Source organism: Odontesthes bonariensis, chromosome 15 (assembly GCF_027942865.1).
Source record: "Odontesthes bonariensis isolate fOdoBon6 chromosome 15, fOdoBon6.hap1, whole genome shotgun sequence".
In the NCBI taxonomy this organism is placed as follows: domain Eukaryota; kingdom Metazoa; phylum Chordata; class Actinopteri; order Atheriniformes; family Atherinopsidae; genus Odontesthes; species Odontesthes bonariensis.
The window spans coordinates 13,812,916-13,831,167 of NC_134520.1; the positions used below are offsets into that span (position 1 = coordinate 13,812,916).

Sequence of the window (18,252 nt, forward strand, 5' to 3'; positions counted from 1 at the left end):
GGTGTACACATTAAGAAAATAATAGATAAATGTAGGAAGGTTTTGAATATAATGAGATGTTTAGTTGGTACTGAGTGGGGGGCTGATAGAAGGTCATTGAAAGCTATTTATACAGGTTTAATTAGGTCAGTATTGGATTATGGGAGTATAGTGTATAATTCAGTTGCAGATACAAATCTAAAAAAGTTAAATACTATACAATATCAGGCTTTAAGAATATGTACAGGTGCCTTTAAAACATCTCCTATAGCAGCAATACAGGTGGAAATGGGTGAAATGCCTCTAAAAATGAGAAGGGAACAATTATCCTTAAACTACTGGTCAAAATTACAAGGTCAGAAAAAAGATAATCCAACAGTAAAAGTGTTAGAAACAGGGTGGGAAAAAGGAAAAATTAAAAGTTATGGAACAATAGTAAATGCTAAAAGTAGGGAAAAAGATTTAGATAAAATAGATATAAGTCAAACGATTCCATTACATACAGTTCCACCATGGATAATACCTGAAGCAAAAGTAGATTTATCATTATTAGAAAAGAAGAATAGAAATAATTTTAGTTTGAATAAATATGTTGTACAGGAACATATAAATCAATATTATAATTATGTAAATATATATACTGATGCATCCAAAACTTTAGATGATAGGATAGGGATAGGTATGATTGTACCGCAATTTAAAATTAAAGTGGGGAAAAGGGTAAGTGATGGAGTATCAGTATATACTGGAGAAATGATTGCGGTACTTTTAGCAGTTCAATGGATAGAAGAGGTTAAACCATTAAAGTCAATTATATGTTCAGATTCAAGTTCTTCATTAGTTAGTATTCAAAATAGTAAGTCAGAAAGTAGACCAGATGTATTAATAGAAATAGAACAAACACTATATAGAATTAATATGATGGGGCTTATAGTTCATTTTATATGGGTACCAGCGCATTATGGAGTTGAGGGAAATGAAATGGCAGATAGAATGGCAAAACAGAGTGTAAAACGAGTAATGATTGATATTAATGTAAGAATGAGTGTAAAAGAGGTAAAGGGTATTATAAAACAAAAAATGGAAGAGAGATGGCAAAAGTTATGGGAGGAAGAAAGAAAAGGACGTTGGTTGTTTAAAATACAAAGGAAAATAGGGAAAATGAGAAGAACAGAAAGAAGTAGGAGAGAGGAGATCATTATAACAAGACTTAGAATTGGACATAATGGATTAAATAAAAACTTATATATGATAGGAAAACATCAATCAGGGAAATGTGAGTGTGGGGAAGATGAGACAATAGAACATGTTATGATATATTGTAGGAATTATCAGGTTCAGAGAAATAATTTAATTAGAAAGCTTAGTAGGATGAAAATGAAATTAGATATAGTAGATTTATTGCAAAAAGAATCAGGAAACAGATGTTATCAGGAAATTTTTTATTATTTAAAACGGTGTAGGTTATATAATAGAATATAGTATAGATAAAGTATATAAATGAGGGTATATGAGTAGGGAGTATGTAAAAGTGTAGGCATAAATAGATATATGGGTGTATAGATGAGTGTTGACGAATAGGTATATATATAGGTGTGTGAATATATATGTATATATATATATATATATATATATATATAAATATATATTGAACGGGTATATATTAATATAGGGATATAGATAAATGTCATGTGATCCACACTCCATATCAGTAGGTGGCGGTAATGCTACTAAAAGTTGTTTGCCAACCGCCAATATAAAATCCGAAAGAGAGAGAGAGAGGAAAACGTGCGTCGCGTTTTTGTTGAAACATCGTAGCTGGAGCGAGAGTGACTTTTTTATTTGAAAAAAGATAAAAAAGAAAAAACTTCTAGACCAAAATTTGAGCCAATAAATAATTTTGAAACGATATGGATGATGAGGAGGAAACATACCGACTGTGGAAGATCCGCAAGACCATCATGCAGGTGCGGCAGAGTTGACTGTTTTTTTTTGTTTTTTTTAGCATTTTAGCATTTTAGCTCAACGGATAGCTAACGTTAGTGAAAGCTTCCGCTTTGTGATGTTTGGAAATCAGGAGTTTTATTGGATTTGCTGTGTGTCCGTCGACCTATGTGTGTAGTCAGTGTAAAATAGCAGCAGCAGCAGAGATACGGTTACACTACGGTATTAAGCATCCTTTCCGGAAGTAAAGCGGTCCCACCAACTACATCGCCACAGGCGCTGCTTATGCTTGATTTTATATATATATATATATTCACGGTTTTGCCTTGTTAACACTTGTTAAACACATTTCACGGTCTCAGCTCTGCCACGATAGAGGCTATCTGGTGACACAGGATGAGTTGGACCAGACTCTGGAGGAGTTCAAGAGTCAGTTCGGAGACAAACCCAGCGAAGGGCGTCCCAGACGTACAGACCTCACAGTTCTGGTGGCTCACAACGATGACCCCACTGACCAGATGTTTGTTTTCTTTCCCGGTAGGTTTTTCTTAGCTATCAGTTTCGTCGTGAAAATGACAACAGGTTTTTAAAGACGAGACCACCAGCTGTAAAACTGTCTACATTTTCCTCTCTTTGTCAGAGGAGCCCAAGGTGGGGATCAAGACCATTAAGATGTACTGTCAGAGGATGCAGGAGGAGAACATCACACGAGCTATCATTGTTGTTCAGATGGGCATGACACCTTCAGCGAAACAGGTAAAAACCTTTTAATGTTTGTACAACTTTCCATGATGAAAAATGGAAAAGCGTGCGATTACACAGTGACAGCCTTGTCTTTGTTTAACGTTTTCCTAAATATATTAATGGGTAATATCTTACAGTCTCTGGTGGACATGGCACCAAAGTACATATTGGAACAGTTTCTACAACAAGAGCTGCTTATTAACATCACAGAGCACGAGGTAAACAACATGCAGCATTTCTCTTTGTATTTTTTTACAATAAATGGTCTACAATGGCTCTCTCAATTCTGTTTTTGACGCATTTTTCCCCTGATTTCCAGCTCGTACCGGAGCACATTGTCATGACAAAAGAGGAAGTGACTGAACTTCTGGCAAGATAGTATCCTTATGTTTATGGCGCTGCCGACGCAATGAAATGTGTATTTATTGATTTGAGATGTGAGCGTCATTTCGTCCAAATGTGCTTTTGTTCTCCTTAATATGTTTACCTTAGTAAATTAAAGGAAAGTCAGCTGCCGAGGATTCAGGCTGGTGACCCTGTAGCTCGCTACTTTGGCTTGAAAAGAGGACAGGTATTGTGGAGTGAAATTTACATCGTGGACCATGAGTAAATTCGGGATTCTTTTGACATGCAGTCGTCACTCATAATGAATTTGAAAGTGTGTCTAATTGTTCTAGTTATTTGCAACTGGAAAGTCATCTAATTTGAATCAACTGTTGCCTACATGCAAAAGCAGCATTATCAGCAGCCTGCTTGTTCACTAGTGGCCCTCAAAAATGAAAGTGAGTTTCAAAAACGTTTTTTTTAGGTGGTGAAAATCATCAGACCCAGTGAGACAGCTGGAAGGTACATCACATACAGACTGGTCCAGTGACACAAAGGTACATGCTTTTGATTTTCTTTGAAAGATAATCCTGGGGTATGGTGCTCATAGATCCTTTATTGAAAATGTGAAACTATTTAGCAGTTTGGAAGTGCGCTTGTTTATATATTTATTTATTTTTTAACTCCGGTTGATCAAACTGTCCTAGCAGCAACTCTATGTAATAACAATAAAGATTGAAGTTGTCTGATCAAAAAAGTGGAAACCAAATTCAGTTATCCGTCTGTGTGCATGTCAGCTTCGGTCTAAGGAACCAAAAAAAAACAACTGTCAGCTGTGAGTGCAGATTCTTGAAGTAAAATTTTGTTTCTTGTTCCAGTTCGTCGGGATCAACGTTTAAGAGCAGACGGAAACCCAGCATCACGGTTTTCTCCACTCATCTGCTTTTGACTTGTTTAGATTTGAATTTCCTTGTAATTTCTAATTTTTTTTTTTTATAATAAAGTCAGAATTAAAAGACGTTTTCTTTATTTATTCTAATAACTTGAGAAGTTAAGTTTATTTGCCCATCTACTCTACAATGCTATGCAGTAATTGTAGGCGCTTACCTTTTTCTTTCTGAAGGGCATGCTGCAGCTGCTGAACACGGAGGTTTGTAGAACCGATCTGCTCGCTGTACCTCACCACTCACACTATAGCTAGCACTTCTTCTTTTGTTCTCTTTAAAACAGTGTGACAACATGGTCAGTCATAGAAACTGTAGAGGTTTTCTTCCTGCTCAAGGGTTTTTACCACTGCCTTATCTGTAAAATAAACAAATGAGACTGTGCAATACAACCACCATTTTAAAATAGAATTTTAATTAAAATAGTTCAAACATCCATTTTAAAAGGAAACATCTGCTTAGAAAGTTTGTGCATTGTATACATCGTCACATTGCTGCTGTAGCCACTTTCTCAAGCTCATAGATTAAAGAGAAACAAAAAAAAAAAAAAAAGACACAAAACTACATGTATAATCATTAAGTCAGCCTCTTTAAATGACAGGATTGATTAACTGTATCAAAGAGAAGAAAGCTTGCAGAGGTTTCATTGCCAGGACAGATCACAGCTGCAAGCATCTACACAGATTTAAAAACTCAATTTTAATCTCAATGTACGAAGCGCCCTCACTTTTAACCTTTGCTCCATCTTATTGTATAAACTCGTTTTCTCCTCAATCTCATCTGACAGACTTCACTCGCAGGGATTTCGATTTTAACCTCAGACAAACTCAGGCTCACTGTCCCGGTTTCTCGTCAGGGGTAATTTCTTTCCACACAGACGTGCCAGTGGAAGCCTTGACAGGTTCAGTATGGGGGAGAACGGGTGGTTGTTGTTGGACTGGTTCACATTGAGCTCAGCTAGAGAGGCCGTCAGATCCCGCTCCTCTGCCGTGTCCTCATCCGGGGGCCCGCTGTCCGGTAAAGCGGGGGGATCCCCTCCCTCTGGCTGATCAGGGTCCTGATCAGCATCTTGCTCAGGGTCGGTGTGGGTGACGGACTGACTGGACAGGTCCAGGCTGTCCCTGTAGCTCAGCTGGTCCTCGTCCATGCTCATCTCGCTCTCCTGCTTTATCAGGCTGCGGGTCCTCTGGCCACTCTCATCCAACTCTGAGTCGGAGTCAGGGAGCTGCTCGCTGGAGCCCAGCGACCCCAAAGAACTTCCTGAATGGAGGTAAAAAGAAGCGATAAATGTTTATTTTTCCTTCATTAACTCGATGGGAGCATCAGGAGTTTAGCGGAAGTTATTCAATACTCAGCAGTATGATTCATTTTTAAAAACATACCGCATCCCTCCTCTGACTTGTTCTGCTCCTCTCTGCTGCCGTCTTCTTCTCCATCACCAGAGCTCCCCATCTTGTCACGTACAGAACTTTCCTGAACCAGAAAGGAACAAGTGTTGGGACATGTTCTGGTCTGGTGGTTATGAGCCAAATCAACAAAAACTTAGGGAAATATTCCCTCTGCGATGTGTTGGAGGTCTTTTCGTCTGTCTTTGGATGCTGTAAAAATAATACTTTATTGCTTTAAAATTCCAAATTAAAGATAAAAAAATCCCAACAGTGTCCCGCTGTGTCCAGCGCGGCTCGTGGTTTCTGCTTGATTTACAAACTGCTAATCCACAGAGTCCTACCTGCTGAGTGGAGCTGGAATCTTGGCGGGAGGTTTTGTTGGACTGAGAGGTTTTGGACTGGAAGATGGATGAATAGAACACTATGAGGGCCTCCACGATGCGGGCCTGGTGAGGGTAGTCAACCAGGGAGGACAGGGATATTGTGGCCCCAGTTGGACGGGGGCGCATTAAGGAGGGCCCAAATACAATCCCCAAGTTACTTGGACTCATCTTGTTATCTTCTTCCAGCTCTGCAATCCTGGAATGAAAAAGAAGGATCAGCAGGTGAACCCAACAGCCTGAAGGTGGCGACTTATTGCCTTGCCATTTCCCCTCAACCAATAGGACCTTGCTGACCTTCGAAGGTGGCGAATTATGTAGCGCAGTGTAGCCATGTTAGCCTTGGGTAGCTCCTGTAGGAGCTCCTTCACACCATTCACTAACACCAGGATCTCTGGGTCAGTGTCGGGGCCCTGGTCCACCAGCTCATGCCCCCTGCCCACCGCTGGGTTAGTGCCACCCGACTCCTCTCCCTCTGGTGTTTCTGCCTCATTCTGCAGACTTTCCTTGGCCAAACCCATCAGCCTGTTGTATAGATGGAAATGCATGATAGGCTCTGGCAACTAGAGGTATAGGAAACAGGGAAAAGTCTGTTAGAATGCTGAATTATAGGGAAAAACACTAAAATGTTGTGACTGTGCAAGCTAGAATTCTTGGTAAAGTAGCAGAAGTTTTGCTTTAAATCTAAAACATGATTAACAATAGTTTTTGTACTTTTTTTATTCATTAAATGGATTTTTTTTAAAAACATCTCAATTGACTAATAAACTATGAAATAACTCAGTTACTTTGTCCTCAGAGTTCCGGTCAGATAAGAAATGTTGAGAGTGTTAATCATCATGTAATCCTCGAGGCTTTTTTAATGAAATCTACTGTTCTGGTATATTCTGAAAATTATTTAAAGACAATCTGAGGAAACATTGGCAAATCAAAAGATTCAATTTGTATCTACAGACCATCAATTACAAAAAACAAATGTGAAAATGTAAAGATTTGTGATTTAATACTGAAATCCATAGAACGTAATTTTACATATAAATTCACAGTATTTGTAAACATATTCAAACATTTTTATTATTATAAAAATGTGTATTAATACATTGAGGGATTTTTCAGAGTCAGACATTTGGTTGTTTTATTTCCTTTTTAATATCTGAAACCTGTCGTCAACAGGGATGATGAGTTCAAACGAAGAAAACCAATACCAAAACTTGACCTACAAATAAAGATAAAGTATTTATGTTGATGCAGTGACCTTTTGATAGCGCGACACCTAACAAAACTTTGAGGAAGTAGACGAAACTACTCGGGTGGATTCTTTAACTGGTTCCCCTCCAGTTTCAGTCAGTCACCTGACTATGTGCCTGCTTGCATGCGTACCTGTCTGAGGTAAAGCTTGAGGACGTTGCTGATGTCGTGCGGCGAACACTGAGACAGCTCCACCAGTTCCTTGCCGTTCTCAAAGGCTTGGCACAGTTTCTCCACACGAGTCTTCACTCCATTCACCCTGTAGATTCCCTGTGAGCAGAAAGCAGCGGTTCATACCCAAACCCTCAAATCCCTTGTGACGCGGTTTAAAACGGGCTTTCTCACCTTCATCTTGAGTGCGCGCCTCTCGATCTCCGAGATACACTTGGTGATGATGAAGGGGATGCCGTCGCTGGCACAGCTGGCCACCTGAGAGAACTCCCTGCCGAACAGCAACAGACGGCCCTGCAGCTTCTTATGACCACACTGGATGGCCAGAGTCTCCAGACAGCGCTTATGGCACGACAGGAAACACTGAGAGACAGACAGAAGAAAATCAGCTAACGGCAGGTAAGAACGTGGATGCGTGTATCCACTTAAAAAGTGCACTTGTGAGAATTAATGTCTAGTTAATAACCATCTTCTCTATCTGAAACCAGTGAGTAAAACCATTGTTACATATACATGATGATGGATATTCCAAAACAAACAAAACAACAAAAAAAGTTCAACCAATAGCTTAGTGTCGCTCCAGGTATGACAGAACATCTCTACTTATTTACGTTTTCAACACGCCCATGTGATGTTCTGCAAGACGTGACTTTAAAATGTTCTGTTCACAAACCACACCGTACGCTCATTTAAGCATCTGTTAGGCATAATGAAGCATCTAAAACTATTAATCGGATTTTAAAAAGCTGTGCGGTGAAAATGAATCATTCATATCATTATCGTACAAAGTTTATATTTACAACCTCTGTTTATGTTTATTTATATATATATATATATTTATTAAAAAAAAAAAAAAAAAAAAAAAAAAAGTTGCTGCAGTCTGTGCTGCCCAGATAGAGAACTAACCTCCTCGCACTCAGCTCCCTGGAAGTAAACGTAGCTGTCACATTCGCGGCACTTGGCAGGAGTCCGCAGCTTCCTCAGTCGATGGGTTTGAGCCGCTTTGGACAGGCCGATGTTACGGAAAGGTCTGGTGGACACCACCACGTCTGGTTCAATGCCGTTGACATCTGCAAAGAACGGCCCACCATCAAAAACGCACATTTTAGAAAAAGCCCACATATCATATGCAGCCAACCTGTGTTTCAACAGTTGGACCGAAAAAAAAAAAAAAAAAAAAATTATAATAAAAAAAAAAAAAAAAAAAAAAAAAAAAAATCTGTAAATCTTACTTGGAGCTTCAAAAGAGGACACATTTCCATCTTTCTCATCGGGATCGTCATCAGACGACATCGTTCCAGTAGATGACGTCCGAGGAATTTTAGTGATATCGTCTGAAATAGACAAATACAATTGAAATAGGACTTCTTTAACTTCACCTTTATGGCGAGGAAAAGCCGATGAAATATGCCATTCATAAAGCAGACATTTTGATCTGAAATGAGGAAGAGGTATTCAGATTCAGAACTCACTTGTGCTGTCTGTGGGAGAATCCAGGCCTCCATCTCCTCCAACACTGTCGGCACTCACTGTTGAACCCCACGACTTGTGGCCCTGTCCTGGGAATGATAAAGAAACAACGGAATGAGAGTGGTTCCATAAAAAGAGCACAAAGGCAGAATGACAAGCATCCATCCTGAACCACATCACTGTCACTTACTCTTACGCTGAGCCTCTGAGTCTCCAGCTGCTGAATCCACACTGGTGGGCGGAGTCTCTGTTTGACTAGTATGTGTGTCGAAACTGTCATTTCTTGGCCTGTGGCCATGGCTGTAAGACATTAAATATATACAACTCAGAATATTTATTTAAGTTGTTCTACTAACGCTCTTGTAAAGGTAAAAAGAGTAAGACTATGTCTTGTTTATTTCTGTACAAAAACTGCAAAGCTACTAGCTTTGAATTGAGCAAAGACTTGCATCGGAACTTTCAGAAAGAGTCACTTTCAAACTCTCGAACCATCCCTTTCAGGACACCGTTGAAAACCTTTAACTGAGGCCGACAGAGGTTCTTACTGTGATGATGAAGTGGAGGGGGAGTATGCCTCAAACGTGTAGTGGACATTGGGCTGCTCAGGCAGCTGCAGGTCTCGCACGTGGGCAGCGTACTGCTGGCCGGGGTCGTACAGTTTACTGCTCTCACACAGAGTCTGGTAGTGCACTGGCAAGGCTACTGTCTGCATGTGCATGAGCTGGTAGTAAGAGATGGTCGCCTGAAAGTGGAAGGTTAGGAATGAAAGAGAAACATTTATACTGGTGGCACCGTTGTATTGTGGCTATAAAGACTTGGGTTGTGTGCGTTGGTTCTGACCGAGCGGAGCGTCTGATCGCTCTGTTTGATGACGTCCTGCAGCTGCCTCAGCACTGTGACCTTTGTGTGTTCCAGCTCCAGCTGCTGGGTGGTGGCATCTGCTATGCACGTACGGTAGGTGGCCTCCGCCTCATCCGACTGGGTACAGGCACACTTTCAGTTTAGGCCTTTTCAGGTTAGTGCATAGAGCTCAGATAGGTGCTGATCATGATTTTGTGGTAGCCAGATAAACATTTCACTTCCTCGTAATCAATAAAAATCTTTCTCTTACTGCAAGCGACTACTGAGACCCACAGAGCAATAAAATTTAGAAAATGTTGTCGATAAGAACCTTGTTGCGAGCCTCTTCCTCCAGTCGCTTCTTCTTCTCCAGAGACTTTGCCGTGGACCCCCCTCCCTCCTCCTCAGCTCTACAGGCTGCTGTTTTGGCCTTCTCGTACTCTTCGCAGCGAGCTGTGTAGGCTTGCTTGGCCTTTCGCAGGTTTGCCTCACACTCCATCTAAACAGAAATAAACCAAAATGCACACATCTCCAATTATTGTTTAAAAAAATAAATAATTAAAAAAATGCATTGATTATGATGACAAAGATCGTACCAGTTTCCTCTTGGCTCTGATCCAGAGCTCTTTGATCTCCTTCCGCCTTTTTTCATGCTCCTGTTTCCGCTGTATCAGAGGCTGCGCAGGCAGAGTTCGTGTGAGTTGGGAGGTTGTGTGTCAGGGGCTGATTTAAGAGGAACGAGCTCAAAGGATGTTGAGCCGAGTTCGTAGTGCAGTTACCTGGATGAAGGTCTGGTTGTGAAGGGTGGTGTTGGCTTGCTGCAGCCCCACGCTCTGCTCCTGGTCCTGCTCCAGAGCCAGGGAGTAGATGGAGAACAGGGGCATGTGGGGCTGGAGGGAGCGAGCAATGGATAATGTGTGATGTTAATGACAGAAGAAGTTCAATTAACGTCACAATGCTTTCAATTGAATTTTTTTTTTAATCTTTGGATCGGAGATAAAGGAGGTTTACATGCGTTATGCTGTGCTTGCAGGACTGATACAATCTCTGGAGGCCTTTGGAGAACTCAGCCTCTGGTGAAACAGGTGAAAAAGGCTGTTAGCTGTTCACAAAATAAAAGGATGGATGTCGGTGTTTCAATGCTATGCAGCTTATAGATTCTTAAAAGCAACAACGGAGACCTTCGCACTGTCACTCACCCAGTGAAGTTCTCTTTTCCACGTAGCTCATCAGGTCCTTCATGTACTTGGAAATGGTCTTGGCGTAGAGCAAAGCTGAGTCCACCCCTCCCTCGCTGTGCTGCAGGATCACATCCACTTCCTCAACTCTGCCTGCACATCAACACATTTGTCACTGCACTGGTCGCCATGGCGACAAACTGTTTTTGTTGGTATATATTAGTGGGAGGTGAAATGTGACATGATGATGACAGTATACTGATAAAGTGATCATCCAACAACACGGTGTGGTTTATTTAGGCTGGATTTTTGGCCACGGTTACCATCACTGTGGTCCTGGAAAGAATGATTTGCTTGGGAACATTAAGATTGGACTTGTTTGTATACTTTTCCCTTAGTATTTCTAACTATGGTTGTTGAAGCAACCCACTATTGATGTAAAAAATAAATGGGGGGGGGGGGGGGGGCAGCAGGAAGAGACCTTCTGTTCAGGTGTTGGAACAACTGATATATATTTTCAACCATCTTTTAAATGATTAAATGTTGGATTACTGTGGTTTATTAGGAGTACATATCAGAACATTTCATTTGATCAAAATAGTTTCTATTATTCATACACAATAAAGGAAATGTAACAGAGACAGAGATGCAGCTGCTCTCAAAAATCGGCATCGGAGTCGACAACAACTCCAGAAATGACTGGAGTGACTTCTTGCCTACCGAAGTCCTGCAGGTCGCTCCTGAAGTGTCCCCCGTCCGCTCCCTGGCCTGTCGCGGCATACAAGTTCTCCATGGACTGCAAAGAACAAAGCCGATTCAATGCTGAGCATCGAGCCTCGTCAGCAGCTGAGGGAAATCTCCTTTTGTACATTGATATTTTACACAGGTATTTTTAATCAGTCGGAAAGTGCTGGGCATAAACTCACCCTGCTCTTTTCAGTGGGCAGCAGGGAGAGCAGTGTGCTGCTGTCCACCTCTCCCATCAACAGTTCCGACACGCTGGGGGGGAAGAAACACAGCCTCAGAAATTAGCCAAGTTTTTGAACGCAAAGCAGTTTTTAAAAGAAAAAAGATGAAGAGGAAGAGGCTCGAGCTTTGTGTGAAATTTGTTGCAGGTAGACTTGTGGCAGGAAGTGATAACGACACGTTTTAACCCCCTCACTTCTATCAAAGTCAGCTGTTTATTGGTAAATATGGTCGTTTTTCCTCATCTCTTTAGACTGAGTTTTTTTTTTTTTTTTAAACTGGCTCAAGTGAATGAACAAGAGGGGATCTCCATCTCGTCATTTTTTTGTACATAGCAGAAAACGAGTCAAACAGAGGAAGAGCGGAGGAGGGACTGAGGAAACAGACTCGTCAGGCAGATTTCAACCGTCTCTGCCAGCTCACTTCCTCCTAACCCTCTGACGGGTGTCCAAACCCTGAAACGGCTCAGATCGACAGGATAAACTGATGGAGCAAAAAATTTAAATCAGCAATCAGATAGACAAACTGTCAGTTTTACTTTCTGGATTCATCATTAAGAAAATATTAAGGTTAAAAAAAATCTTTGGAATTTATAGACTTGGTCGTTAATAGATTAAATTTTTCCTTTTGCTTTCATATTTTGTTCCCTCAAGCATCTCAAATCTAGTGAGCATTCCCATGATAATCTTTTCAGTCTGTGCAACCTGCTCATTTAGCAGTCAGGTAGTCAACAGCTTTTTCAAGCTTTGGTTTTAGGTCGGTAGATGAAAAACCACTTCCTGTTTTCAGCTCTGTCTCATGCAAATGTGTCACCATCGCTGCACTTCTCTCTCATTCCCAACAACAGACTGCTGTGAGTTCATTAATACACACACCACCTGACTGCTCTGTTTAAAAAAAAAAAAAAAAAAAGTCTTCATTCCTGTTTGGACACCACTATGGAACACTCTAGTGATAACTATTGACGGCTTGTAACATGGCACTGACGTGTTGTAAAGAGAATCAGATACTTACTTGCTACTAAATGCAACTGCAATGGTTTCAATCGCCTTCTCAAAGTCCTTCTTATCTGCCTCGTTACAGGCCTCATAGTGGAAACCTGAAAAGAAAAATCACCCATTGGTTCAGGATAAAGTTGTGGTCAGTCATTTAAAAACCTCTGTCTAGTTCTTTTTTTTTTTTTTCCCCCCTCTTCACCAATTTACTGACCTTTAACTTTGGAGATGAGTTTCCCGGCAGCGGTGAGGATCTCCACGGTGTTGAGCAGAGGGTACGTGTTGATGACCTGACGCAGAACCCGCAGCACTTCCCCCAAACACTCGTGGGCCACGGGCCGCTGGCTCTCCCTACCTGTGCGACAGGGAGACGTGCTGCTTGATGAGCGTGACTGAGTGCAGCGTAAGAGCTGAACAGGTTTTTAAAAAGTGAACCAAGCCAGAGGTTCTGAATGTCTCGGTCAATCCACTGTTGCACATCACTGCTCGCTCATGCTGCTCACACTACTTTGGATCCTCTGGGGGAAGCCGTTGAAACGATCGTTCACTTCAGCATGAAGTGAAAACAAACTTGCAGTGACTCGAGTCTTCTGTCAGATCAGTTTGTTGTTTATGTCAAAGCAAGTCGCAGTTATGATCATTGTAAAATGACTGGTTTGTGCCCTCGGGGATCAGCTTTAAGGTGAGTCACTACAGGCCCAACATCGTTTTTACATGTGTCACTCAAGTTTGTGCTTCACAACACGTCTTCTGCCGGACTAATTCATGAAGCAATATAGAGAAGTCCAGATTCCCCTCAGTGACAACCATTATAATGCGTCCGACGCAGAGATTATTTATATATATATATATGCGCGCAATGATGCTCTTATCTTGAGCTTTAAATCCAGGGCTCTTTTCTTTTTTTAAGCACATTTACATTTCCTGTCAGACTGCTGAATATTTAGTTGAGTTTTAACCAAGATAAGCAAAGTAGGAAAAAAAAAAAAAAAAAAAAAAAAAAAAAAAACTGTGTTCAACGAGTACAAGTTGAACTTATTTCAAGTAAATCTATAATTTTTTATAAATTTATAAGATTTAAGCTGCCCTGGTTAGATGTTACCATAATTTAAAAAAGTCTTAGCATATCAGATGGTTTGATTTTTGCTGCAAGTCCATTTTTCCTACTTTTGCATGACGTTACACAACAGAGACAAAACGATGTCTGACAAAGGAGAAACTGTCACACGGGTCACATCTACAGCTTTAATTTTTCTGTGTTATGTTGCAACCTCGCACTTCGTTGCAAAGCCGTTGCTGATTAAGGCAGCTCACTGATGGAGGCCAAAAGGCAGCTGACCCCCCTCCTCCTCCCACAATCTGTCTAAAAATGTAAGTCAGAGCAGCAGCGCACCACACGAACAGAATGACCTGGGCATACTGCAGTGCCAGAGAGGATGTGGTCCTCTGTATTATTTTGCAAGATTAGAAACCAGCGCTGGTGCCACATCTGCTTTCTGTGGCTCACGGAAACAGATCAACCTTCCTTGGAAGTTCACAAGAACCGTTAAAAAAAAAATAATAATAATACTAATACAGTAGGGCCTCACAGCTGAGGAGAAAGCTGTTTCGAACGAGCTCTACCCTGAAGCCGGCCAGCACTGATTGCGTTGCTGATAAAGACGACGAAGCGTCACGTCATGCTTACGTAGCCTGCAGACTGAGAGGAAGAAGCATGGACGAGGCCTTTCTCTCATAGGGCTATCCATCATGGCTTCCTGTTCAGAAAGCTCACATGGGCGGGAAGCGTGACGGAACAAAAGTCAGATAACAGCAGACAAAGAAACACAAACAACACTTTTTAGTGACTGCTCTAAAAAAGCCTTTTCCAACTAAAGTAAGTACAAAAACCTGTACTCTCTCTCTCGAGGTGACAGTTTGTGAGAAAAGCAGGTGGATTATACTTTCTTTTAAGCTTTGCCGCATCTGTGTGTGTGCGCAGCTGCAGTAAACAAGAAGCTGGCTTCCTGCAAGAGACAAGAGTGCGGTCGACTCTGTGGGTGCAGCGGAAACGCAACCCTGCGTTTGGAGAAAGGAAGCTCGGAGCTAACTTGTAAGCTTGCTTGTGCACGGTGGCTCCTCCCCGATTCTGCCTTTGTGCGCAAAAAGCACACGTGTGCGCGAACAATGCTGATGTAAGATTGACAAAGAGCCTCCAGTCGACACCTCGTCTCCTCTTCATGTGAGGTCTTGTGGAAATGGAGTGCTGCTGAGCACAAAGGGGAAGAGAGACCAAACACAGTATTGTTCTGGCTGCAAACTTAGCCAGCAGAAACAATTGACATACCTGCCTTCACGCGAACAGAGAGCCATATTTTGTCCCTGCATTGGTGAAAACAAACTATAATTCACACGTTGAGTTGTGTGACTGGACACAGGAGGATTCCCAGAGCACGACTAAGGACGCTTAACTCATTTTGTCAGGCGAACCAGTAAATATTTGGGCCCTTCTTGTGTGGCTTGGCTTTCACACTCTCCATGAACTGCGTCTTACCCTCAGTCAGCACGACATCCTTCAGCTTCTCCACGGCTTCGGCGAAGCGCGCCACGTCCCTCAGCAGGGCCGGGATGTCCTCCGCCTCAATGACTGTGCTCTCAGGACCCTCCGACTGAGGAGACGGGGTCAAGGCCCCTTTCCCCTGGCTTCTAGTGTGGACCCATGAAGGGAGCGGGAACCCTGAGGAGACACGGAGGCGTCACTCAACTCATTCAGCACTGGGAAGATTACAGAAAAACTACACATTTCAAGCCGATGAATGATCCGAGTTCCTTTGCGATTAACTGGACCAAACAGTCTTTCTTTTTAGAATCAGTTCCACATTTTGGGAAGCAGTCCTATAAACACTTTCCAATGGACACTCAAATCACATGATCAATGAGTGTCACATGTTTGTCCTAAGACAAGCAACTCCTTGGAGCTGGTTGTCTCACAACCAAACCTTTGAGTTTTTGTTTTTTTTTCCTCCTCTTTACTTTTTACACAGAATAAACTTATGAGGCGGTGAATGTATGTATGAATGAATGTATGATTTGACTCTGCAACCTAAAGCAAAAAAACACAACTCCTTTAAATATGAGGATTTGCTGCTTTTCTCTTTGTCATTATACATTCTTTGAATTTCAGAATATCGGTCTGACAGATGACAAAACCTGAAGACATCCTCTTGTAGTCTGGGACATTGTGGAGGGCAGTTTTGGCCAGTTCTAGACACACTCAAGCTTCTCATTTAGTCTTGGGTGAACACAAAAAGTTAGTAATAAATCATCTTAATGATTTAATTTCTTAATTGACTTAATTTCAGGAAGTTCAAAAGTGTTTCTAATATTCCAAGGTCTGAGTGTGTGCCATCTTTGCCCGGATTTGTTCTGTGTGAGCTCAGGTGTGGACGCAGTGGGTCACACATGCAGGTGTGCGACAGTAAAAGGGTGCATTTCATAAACCAAAGCAGATGTTTCCAAGCAGACCTGCAGCGCTGGCGTGTCGGCTCAGCGCGGTCGGCCTCTTCAGGGTGGACACGGGAGACGGGCCGCCCACACCTTGCATCACGGCCAGCTTGCCGTGCTGGATGCTCGGGGTGCCCGGGCAGGAGTGGGAGGGGTCCAGGAGGCCGGCGGAGGTCGGGGTAAGCGTAGAGGAAGTGGATGAAGAAGAGGGTGACGAGGAGAGGGTGGCATCGCCCCCATCTTTCCGTGGCTGCTCCTGGAGAATGGACAGCTGAGGGGAGGGGGGACAGAGAAGATCAGAAAAGTGTCGTCATTTGTGCTTTCCGGCTCGCAGCATGACAGCTCGCTGCCTCTGCGGCCTCTCACACCAGCAGCTCTGCTGTTGGTAAACACACATAGGAAGACTTTCACAAGATCCTGAGCTGCGTTGTGCAACACTTCCTGACTCCTCTAGCTACCGTCGGGTGTGGCAAACTGAGCACAGACAAATAACATGTATTGTTTGGAGTAAAAACAGTGGAACGGACCTTATGAGCCAGAAAATTATAATAATAAAAAAAAAAAAAAAAAAAAGACACGGTATAGATTTTAGGCCTCTTTGTGCATCTCATCCTTCCCCTTAGATTTTGGGCTTGACAGCAGCATCTCTGGAAAAGTTAATGAGCTCAAATATTTAAACAGACACCAAAAAAAAGGAGCATCCGGCCCTTCGTGTTGCAGAGGTGAATATACCCAGACATACCTGTTTAAGCCATACGGAGTGCTTGTTGGGCAGTATGTCCAGTCTGTCCTTGCCTTTGGACTCGCTTTTCTTAACTCTCTGACCCGTCGAGTAAGGGTTGTAGCTTTTGCCACCACGTTTCAGCATGCTCCTTCCCCTTACACTTTAGTCCCCATTCTAACTACAGCACAACCCAAGCAGTCACCTCCAGCATTCACACACACACCGCAGCCTGACACCGCTTTTTTATGCACTTCTAAACCAGGTATGATCACGCAGCCATCTGGACATTAAGCCCCATGACACTGCTTACTAATGAATGTTTGCAAGTAGTTTCGCTCAGACAGATGTCAGTTTCTCACCCTGATCCCAGCAGCCACAGGGGAGGAAAGCTCTGACTAAAAGTCGACGAAAACAAAACTTACATCTGGTTCATGGAGTTTCCTTACACACGCAGACACACAAACCCTAGTCCCGAGGCCTCTCTGCAGCCTGTCCACCTCCAGCTGAAGGTCATCTGACTTCGCACACGCACACCAACGCTCAGGCTGGCAGAAACCAGAAGTGATGCGCTACTCACCGACGGGGCGCTGCCCTGCGGCCCGGGGCTTCCTGCTCTGCTCTTCTTCGAGATGGATGGCGTCTTGATCAGTTCCCGTCTCTTGTGTCTGCTGAACATCTTTAAGGTGCCTTTGCCGTCCATCCCGACTTCTTTAAGTTTCACGTACAGCCCCCCCACCCATCCCCCAACTCGCCACTTGTGTGCTCTTCCGCTCGCGTTCAGCGGGAGCTCGGTGCCATCCAGGCCAACTCTGAGGCACGGTAACTGTCTGTCTGTCTTCCTCCTCCTGCTGTCGCTCATTGAGCCGCGCAGGCTCACTGACAGAGAGACAGACAGCTCACCGCAAACTGCCTGTGCGCAGCCGGCATCCGCTCTGCGCGCGCGTTGGGGGAGGTTGCGAGTCACACGGGTGAAGTTCACGAATTCCACAAAGTTTTGAGAGGGTTATTCGAGTGAAAATTACATTTAAGACAAGTGGACTCCAAACCGCATTCTTCCTCTTTAGTTCCGAAAGTGCGCGAGATGAAAATGAACTCCGGGCTGCCGCGGGCCAACTTGATGCCTTGTTCAAATTCGCAGCAATCAAGGCGCACGTGCGTTTCCAACATGTGCACCTGCTGCGGCCTCAAAATCACAACCTTGACGTCTTCGTGCGCCCCAAAGTTTGACACTATACGCACAATTTGACTTCATTTAGGAACTATAAAACATGAACTTTATAAAAAATGTGATAAGACAACACCTTCAAGGCACTTTTAAAGGGGGCGAGTGAGCCCACGTGACACTAGCTTATTTGTAATTTAAACGTGTAAAACCGCAGATTCATTTGCTAAATGTCAGTGAATTTCCCCTATAGCCCTCCAGTTTTTGTGGTTTAATGATTTTTAAAAGTATGGCTGAAACTGAGGCAACATT

At 42.8% G+C, this 18,252-nt stretch overlaps 2 protein-coding genes across 3 annotated transcripts; one reads left to right on the forward strand and one right to left on the reverse strand.

The window, feature by feature from the left end:
- Positions 1 to 1,736: 1,736 nt before the first annotated feature.
- Positions 1,737 to 4,496, forward strand: polr2eb (RNA polymerase II, I and III subunit E, b). The gene is made up of 8 exons (XM_075485075.1): positions 1,737 to 1,946; positions 2,286 to 2,460; positions 2,564 to 2,679; positions 2,805 to 2,885; positions 2,987 to 3,045; positions 3,160 to 3,238; positions 3,476 to 3,548; positions 3,870 to 4,496. The coding sequence occupies exons 1-7, from the start codon at positions 1,890 to 1,892 to the stop codon at positions 3,539 to 3,541; spliced, it is 633 nt and encodes a 210-aa protein (XP_075341190.1). The 5' UTR covers positions 1,737 to 1,889; the 3' UTR covers positions 3,542 to 3,548; positions 3,870 to 4,496.
- Positions 4,351 to 17,662, reverse strand: arhgap45b (Rho GTPase activating protein 45b). 2 transcript variants are annotated; one of them, XM_075485073.1, is made up of 24 exons: positions 17,356 to 17,662; positions 16,076 to 16,325; positions 15,105 to 15,287; positions 12,786 to 12,926; positions 12,591 to 12,675; positions 11,537 to 11,609; positions 11,331 to 11,406; positions 10,632 to 10,763; positions 10,444 to 10,505; positions 10,212 to 10,322; positions 10,029 to 10,109; positions 9,764 to 9,931; positions 9,433 to 9,570; positions 9,138 to 9,334; positions 8,783 to 8,892; positions 8,595 to 8,681; positions 8,355 to 8,456; positions 8,029 to 8,192; positions 7,297 to 7,485; positions 7,084 to 7,221; positions 6,001 to 6,266; positions 5,665 to 5,902; positions 5,318 to 5,408; positions 4,351 to 5,195 (listed from the first exon to the last, which is right to left on the reverse strand). In XM_075485073.1, exons 1-24 carry the CDS (start codon positions 17,635 to 17,637, stop codon positions 4,753 to 4,755), a joined length of 3,807 nt encoding a protein of 1,268 aa, XP_075341188.1. In that variant the 5' UTR covers positions 17,638 to 17,662; the 3' UTR covers positions 4,351 to 4,752. The 2 variants fall into 2 exon arrangements, with proteins under 2 accessions (XP_075341188.1, XP_075341189.1); XM_075485074.1 differs by lacking the exon at positions 17,356 to 17,662 and adding an exon at positions 16,797 to 17,300.
- Between the last annotated feature and the right edge of the window lie 590 nt (positions 17,663 to 18,252).

What these genes read in the sequence shown, in the direction of transcription:
- polr2eb (XM_075485075.1), top strand. Translation starts at nt 1,890, where the DNA reads ATGGATGATGAGGAGGAAACATACCGACTGTGGAAGATCCGCAAGACC. An exon ending in ACTGAACTTCTGGCAAGATA is followed by an intron (nt 3,046 to 3,159) that starts GTATCCTTATGT and finishes TGTTTACCTTAG; the next exon opens with TAAATTAAAGGAAAGTCAGC. An exon ending in TTGGCTTGAAAAGAGGACAG is followed by an intron (nt 3,239 to 3,475) that starts GTATTGTGGAGT and finishes CGTTTTTTTTAG; the next exon opens with GTGGTGAAAATCATCAGACC.
- arhgap45b (XM_075485073.1), bottom strand. Translation starts at nt 17,637, where the DNA reads ATGAGCGACAGCAGGAGGAGGAAGACAGACAGACAGTTACCGTGCCTC. An exon ending in GCAGTTGCATTTAGTAGCAA is followed by an intron (nt 11,610 to 12,590) that starts GTAAGTATCTGA and finishes CTTCCCCCCCAG; the next exon opens with CGTGTCGGAACTGTTGATGG. An exon ending in GGCGCGCACTCAAGATGAAG is followed by an intron (nt 7,222 to 7,296) that starts GTGAGAAAGCCC and finishes TTCTGCTCACAG; the next exon opens with GGAATCTACAGGGTGAATGG.